This window comes from Episyrphus balteatus, chromosome 1 (genome assembly GCF_945859705.1).
Source record: "Episyrphus balteatus chromosome 1, idEpiBalt1.1, whole genome shotgun sequence".
NCBI classification, from domain to species: domain Eukaryota; kingdom Metazoa; phylum Arthropoda; class Insecta; order Diptera; family Syrphidae; genus Episyrphus; species Episyrphus balteatus.
The window spans coordinates 87,079,588-87,087,441 of record NC_079134.1 but is presented as its reverse complement, the minus strand read 5'-3'; the positions used below and the strand labels follow the sequence as shown (position 1 = coordinate 87,087,441).

General features: G+C 40.9%; 1 protein-coding gene across 1 annotated transcript; it reads left to right on the top strand.

The window, feature by feature from the left end:
- The first annotated feature begins 7,046 nt into the window (after positions 1–7,046).
- LOC129908042 (uncharacterized) lies at positions 7,047–7,613 on the top strand. The gene has a single exon (XM_055984409.1). The coding sequence runs from the start codon at positions 7,047–7,049 to the stop codon at positions 7,611–7,613; it is 567 nt and encodes a 188-aa protein (XP_055840384.1).
- Positions 7,614–7,854: the final 241 nt, after the last annotated feature.

The following is a 7,854-nucleotide window of genomic DNA, read 5'->3' as shown; positions in this document are numbered from 1 at the left end:
GCGCGAAAACTCTCCCATCTTCTGTGACCGAAAAATGCCCCCTAAACTAAAAGGAAAGCTCTATACTGCAGTTGTTCGCCCAGCACTTACATACGGTTCACAATGTTGGACAATGTACAAAACGTATGAGAGTTAACTGACAGCAGCTGAGATGAAGATGCTTCGTATGACAGCAGGAGTAACAAAGCTTGATCGAATAAGAAGCAAGAAAATCCGAGGAAGTCTTCACGTCAAAAATACCGTCTTGGATAAAATACAGCATGACCGTTTAAGCTGGTACTGTCATGTACAAAGAAGAAACCCTGAGAACGCAGTTCAAAAGGCGATCACATACGACGTTCCAACGCAATCGCGAAGAAGAGACAGGCCTAAGAACTCATGGAGAAGACAAATGCAACGACAACTGCATTCAGTTGGGCTAAGACATGGAATAATTCAAAATCGAGAAGCCTGCCGACGTTTCCTGAGGTCAACCCGGCGAACCCCACATGCGGAGCCGTAGTGTGAAGCAGTAGAGTGGGAGAGTTGTGACCCCATCCGAGATCATGACTATCGTCGATAATGGAGAAGAAGAAGAAGTAGACGATAATTACAATAGGACGTTACAATTGGGGGGCGGGTTACTTGATTTGACGCTTTACATTGCTTACACACATTACAATTAGAAACATATACGCGAACATGCACAGCCATATTAGGCCAGTAAAAATGTTGTCGAATCCGGTCTAAAGTCTTGGCTATTCCACCATAAGCAGCTTTAAGGGGATCATGGGCCCCTTCTTATGATTTCTTCTGTCAGACCTGACGGAACCCAAAGAAGCCAAGAATGCTCTAGCATCTCTTCTTCACCTAACTTTTTGAAAGCTTTCTTATAAACGTATCTGTCTTCAATTTTTAAGTCGCGAAGTTCATCTGGGCGATTATATATCTCTTCTATGAGATCTAAATATTCTTCGGACTGGAATTCTACAGAATCCAAGTCGATCAACGGGGCAACATCATCAAGAGCCAGAGAATCTACATGTACCCGAGAAAGAGTATCCGGTACTACGTGTTGGCTACCTTTACGGTGCTGTATGTCGAGGACATAGGCCTGTAACGACAAACTCTACCTGGCAAGTTTTCCACTTAAGTCTTTCATACTCATCAGCCATTGAAGACTGGAGTGATCAGTAATGACGTTGAAGTCCATGCCTTCGACATACGGCCTGAATTTCTTCACAGCCATCACTGCGGCCATACACTCCTTCTCGGTCACACTGTAATTTCTCTGACTTTTGTTAAATTTTTGGGAAAAATACGCGATTGGGTATTCTTCTCCCTCATCGTCTACTTGCGACAATACCGCCCCTATACCCGCGTCTGAAGCATCGCACTGGATAAAAAATCTTTTTGAAAAATCAGGGCGTGAAAGAACCGGAGCAGAAATCAACGCTTCCTTCAAATCTTTGAAAGCTTTCAACGATTCTTCCGTCATTTTTAATTTCGCGTTCTTCTTCTTCATTAAGTCAGTCAGCGGAGCGGTCAGGGTGGAGAAATCTTTTATAAATTTCCGATACCACCCTGCCATGCCCAGTAACCTCCGAACTTGTCTGAGCGTTTTCGGGATCGGAAAATCTTTAACAGCCTCTACTTTTGCTGGATCGGTTTTGAATTTCCCACCACCAACAATGAAGCCCAAATATTTTAACTCCTTAAAGCAAAACTTTGATTTCTTCATGTTGATGGTGAGGTTAGCCTTACGCAAGCACTCGGCTACTTCCTTCAACAATGAGAGATGAGTCTCGAAATCCGGCGCCATGATAAGCAGATCATCGAGGTACACAAAGATACGCTAAGTCGTGCAGGAATCACCTTGTCCATCAACTGGCTCAACCGTTGAGCAGCATTACACAGCCCAAACGGCATCACAGTGAATTGGTACAAGGGTCTCCCCGGTACCGCAAAGGCAGTCTTTTCTCGTCGCGTTCAAAACATAAGAATTGATCCCTCACTGCATCTAGTCTGGCTTGCTGCTCAGAACTCAACTGATGAGCATTCGGATCAGATGATTCATCCATCGAAAGACTACTTATAATGTTCGGGGCTAACTGAAACACTTTCCAGAAGTCTACGCCGAGGTAGACTTCCTGGTCTAAATTTGGAACGAGGAAGAAGGTAAGTTTCTCTTCTTTTTCTTTGTACTGAATTTTAAGTTCCACTTTTCCTACAATGGACTGACTTTTTCCGTCGGCTGTTTTGACTCCGCTCTTATATGGCGTTACTCGACAACCGAGCTCCTTGAACAGTTGCATACAATTTTTGCCAAGTATACTAACACTGGCTCCGCTGTCTAGCAAACCTAAAAATTCTTTTGACCCTAATATAATTTTTGCATAGGGTCTCGGATCTGACTCTAAATTCAAAACAGTCGACAAAATTTTAGTTTCGGTCTCTTTTCGGGCTTTAAATCGGGCTCTTGCTTTTAAAATGTTTTTCGGTGGGGTATACCCTTTACTATTAAAAATTCGATTTTTCGCTTTGTTGTTCTCATTTATACGTACATGTAACGGCTTAATTTTTGAAAAATTCTGTGTAATCTTATTTTCTATGTTTGTTTCTTTATTTTCTTCTCGTTTAAAAATTGTAATTTTTTTCTCATTTTCACAGGGAAACATATCTACTTCTAATAATACAGTAAAATAAGGAGAAAAAAGGGGTAAATCTCGGAATGAATGTTAGTAGAAATTTTTTTTGCTCAATATCTTCCTTTTGCCATTCTATAACATATCTCAAAAGTCTAGAAAAATCTCATGTCCGCTTGTCGCGATTTCAATTTCAAATCGCGAAATAAAGATTTTCAAAATTAGCAAAAATAGGCTATGGTATTATATACACATATGATACATGATTTCAAGGTATTTTTTAATGCTGATTCCAAAAAATCTAAAATCAAGACAATCTGACGTCTGTGGAAATAGTTATACCTGTTTTTCATCTGTCAACTCATATTATTATAACAGTTGCAAACTTACTGCCGAAAAACCCTTAAAAGTTATGGTAGATGAACCAAATTTTGCATGAAGATTTAAGAATCCATCATTATTAAAAATCAAAACAATCCCTTACAAAAAATATATATACCTACGAAATAATGGTATTTTTTGATGGAGGGGCAAATTTTAGGATATGCACTAAAGAAGATTCTTGTTCATCTTAGGAATAAGTGCACCTCGTATGGGTGCCGGGACATAGAGACATCCCAGGCAACTGCAGGGCAGACGAACTTGCCAAACTAGGAACAATTACTCCTCTTCAACCAGAAAGGAACAATATAGGAACACCTATCGCTACATGCAAACTTATGCTAAAGCAGGACGCTTTAAAGAAAACCAACCTCAGATGGACTCAGAGTAATACTTGCCTAGCTACTAAACAAATATGGCCTTGTATAGACTTGAAACGTTCAAAGGGTTTCTTAAATTTAAACAGAATGCATATTAGCTGCACCATAGGTGTCCTTACAGGACACTGTCTAATAGGTAGACACGCAAAAAGAATGGGCGTGTTCTCTAACGATTTCTGCAGAAGTTGCATGGATGAAGAAGAAGAGGAAACTGTTCAACATCTTCTGTGCACCTGCCCTGCTCTCTCCAATAGAAGAAAACTCTATCTAGGAGAATTCTTCTACGATTACACTAGTGATCTAGTGAAAACGGACGTTAAAAGTCTATCTTCATTCATAAGAAGCACCGAGTGGTTCGGCTAGTGAGTCCCAACTTGCTAGTCTTTTGTGGTATCACAATGGATCCATAAGGGTCTAAGTGTGTCGGGTAATTTGCCTGACAGCCACTACTACCTAACCTAACCTAACCTAGGAATAAGTGCAAATAGGCTAATTTTTTCATTTTAGTCTTTGTTTGGATATTCTTTAAATACCCAATCAGCATGAATCAGCATTAAAAAATACCTTTAAATCATGTATCATATGTGTATATGCTACCATAGCCTATTTTTGCTAATTTTGAAAATCTCCATTTCGCGATATGACCTTGAAATCGCGACAAGCGGACATGAGATTTTTCTAGACTTTTGAGATATGTTATAGAATGGCAAAAGGAAGATATTTAACTGGGTTATAACTCTTTTTCAGATTATTTATTTTGGTTTTGGATTTCTATACTTATTGGGGGTTCTATTTTGGGATTGCACGCGATTCCCCCGGAGCCTTCGGGTCTCTTGCTCGGTTTTCCGAGTGGCATCGCGTACAGTTGGTTGTATAGTAACCTTCTAGACCGCAATTGTAGCAATGGACAATGCGTTTTTCAGGGGGGCAATTGAACCATGTATGGCCCTGCTCCTTGCAGTTCCAACACTCGAGTGTGGAAGCATCGACTTGTTTCCGATCAGGATTTTTGGATCGTGCCTGACCGAGCTGGTAAGCCGCTAGTTGTTCCTCCGAAAAATGGTATTCTTCTTCATACTCCAGCTCGTTCAACCAAACCTAGCTGGAGGCCTACCAGATGGCTTCGGTAGTTCCCGATCTCTCTTCGGAAACGCAGCTTCTGCTTCATTGCAGACGTGCCCCAGCTGATCAAGGGAAAAGATAGCTTGAGGAAACACTAAATTTCTCACTTTTTCGTTGAGGTTCCGTTTAATGATTTTAACCATTTGGACCTCTGGAATTGGCATGCGCAATAGATACCTCATTTTATTAATTGCTACAAAGAACTCCTCGCTACTTTCGTAAGAATATTGTTTACGATCTATAATATTGGCTACGATTTCTAGATCAGTTTTCGGGTTCTTATATCGGCTATTGGTGTCAGACCTACTTGAACTGGAATGGGTATTGGTGGCTGCCTTGTTGCGACAGGTGGTTGACCAGGTGTTGGAATACTGACTGGTGGAACTGGCATTGCCAGAGTTAACTTTTCCAGAAAACCACTTAGTTGATTCTGGATACTTACATTGATGGCTTTCTCCACATTATGTTGTAACGTTTCCTGACAACTGGACATATTTCGGGTAATTTCAGAATGTATAAATGTCGTTAAATTCTCAGGTATAACCTTATTTTTTTGTTTTTGGCCATGAACGAATAAGAGTATCTAAGATACCTCTCGATCCCTCATTGGTATGGTTACCACTTGCCCTATCATCAAATTCTGGACCTGGAGCTTGCCTAATCGTTTCGTCGACCCCTGCCCCACTAAGATCGCTATAGGTCGGGGTTGAGATCGAAGCGGTGTTAATACTAATATTCGGATCGTTTGTGTTTTGACCGACTGGATTAGTACCATTTGTATTTGGTACAATGGGAGTTGAGACATTTGGGACTACACCGTTAGAACTGGTTATATTTCGAGATGCGGATCGGGTTTGTCTATCAGTTGGAGGTGGTGAGTGTACGACTCGGCGCCTAGCACCTGTGTTTGCATTTCTTGTCATTCTCTCCTCTTCTATTTCAGCATCTCTAATCATCCGCTGTATACGTTCATATTCTTCTTGATTATTTTCGTGTGCCATTTTTCAAAAGTATAATCAGCTGATTCAACAAAAACAACGAATATGTGAACGGAATTCAAAAATAAACTTATACAAAAGTGGTGAGTTTTGAACTAATTAATTTTTTTTTTCTCTTTTCCCTTTTTTTCGAAAAGTTTTTTTTTTTTTTCTAAAAAACTACTACCGATTGAACTACTACTATTCGATTGAACAAAAAAAATAATGATATTGTTATGAAAAAAGAATGTAAATTAATTAATAAGAAAACCTTTCACCAAAAATTAAAAAAAATATGAAACTTGTAACAAAAGAAAACGTAATGTAAATCAAAAACAATTAAATTAATGTAATTAACAAAAAAAAAAACCGAATAAATAGAAATAAATAAATTAATAAATAACGAAAAAAATTAACGAAAAATGTTTAAATGAACGAAAAAGAATAAATATAAACAATGAAGAACGAAAATTTGAAATAAATAAATGTTTGAATAGGAATTCAAGATTTTTGAAAGTATTTGAATGTAATGCTCGGCAAAAATCCGTGTATCAAACCCTCCTAGTGGGTGCCGGGCGGTAATGATCACCACAGTTTTATCTTGTGCGTTTTTGGCAAGATGGTGATCAGCTAAGGTCAGGTTGCATAGCTGTATTGTTCTTAACTCCTCAATAGTTAAATAATCAGAAATGCAATTTTACCATCGATACAAGGTTCCTAATTTTCAGTGGTGGGGTGAGCGTGCACATAATCCGTGCCCAGGAAATGGAAGGCTGGGGGATAAACCAGTCGTGAACGAGCTCTTTCGGATGCCTTGGCAGGATCCGTCATAATTTTTGCCTTGCCCCGGTAATCGGCTCTGCCGGGGTTGACCTTTCCTTTCCGACCTACTCGTGGGACTTTAATTTATTATTTCAAATTTAAAAATGGACAAAAAAGACAAGACAGACTATACGACTTCCGAGATGGAAGATGAGCTTCTGGCCTCGAGCCAGGAAACAATCGGAGGGTGTTCAGATGATGTTAGAGGCACTAGCATCTCTGAGCAACCTTCAAAAACTGGAAGTGCAGGCGGAACCAGCGGTACCCCTGTACTTCGACCCGCAATAAACCAAATAAATCCTTCGGGTAGCAGAGCCAGCCAAAGCCATGCTACCCGGCGTAAGAGAAGATCAGCAAGTTCGCATCGGAGAGCGGATTTCCATAGGGCATCCTTCATTCTAAGCAAGATTGCTTTAAATGAGGAAGCTGGAACTCCGCACGAAAACGATGCTGCTGATAAGATCAAATATGGGAAGATTGTTGAGGAGTACAATAATCTTCTCATTGAACCAAAAAAGTCCGTTAAGAGAATTAGATCACCTGAGGAAGCTAATCCTCCTCAGAAAAAATCTAAAGCAAACGGCACCAACAAGAAAGCACCATCTCATTGAGCGGCGCAATCGCGCACTTTTAGTGAGATTGTCAGAGACGATCTTCAAGTGGCGGTTGTAGATGAGCTCTCCACTGACAACAGAGCTCTGATGTCGGTGTGGAACTCCATCGAGGCTAAGCTTTCTGAGATGGTCTTTCTATATACCCTATCTGCAACTGAGGGACCCTACCCGAGTTTCGACTCTGGTGAGATGCTTAGGGGATACAGGGTAATCAAGTGCGAGGATGTGTTCTCTAGGGATTTTCTTAGTAAAAGTGTAGCTGAGGTCAGCAACAAATGGGATGGCTTGAAGCTCAAGCTTATCCCAGCTAAGGAAATTCCAAGACAACCGCTGGCTCGCATTTGGCTGCCCCTCATGAGCATCAAGCCAAGCGGACCGGAGCTGATCCGCAGTCTCCAGAAGTTAAACCCGCTGATTGCTATGCATGACTGGGTAGTCATTAAGGCTGAAGAGCCGCAGAAGAACAGCGCGTCTTACCTTCTGAGGATCTGCGAGGCCAGTCGTGGGGCTCTCGAAAAAGCCGATTTCAAGCTACGTTTTGGCATTAGGAACGCCAAGATAAAGATTCTGCAGAGTCAGGAAACGGACCCTAACCTAGTTGAGGATACTGTCGAGGATGACGATGTCCCCAAAGAGGCAGGGTCCTCCGGCAAGGAGCTGGTAACTGACTGTGTAGAATCTATTCCGAATTGAAAACATGCTGCGCGTCATTCAGGTTAATCTGAAGCACTCTAAATGTGCTTCAGATAACCTGAGAGTTTTCCTGAGGGAGGAAAACTATGATGTGGGCATTATTCAAGAGCCCTGGGTTAATGGCCTCCGAGTGAGGGGCCTTCAAGACAGCCAATACGACCTTTTTTACAAGCCCGTGAGTTCGAACCAAGGTAAGCCAAGAACTTGTATTTTAGCTAAAAAACACTTAAAAGCTTTTTTG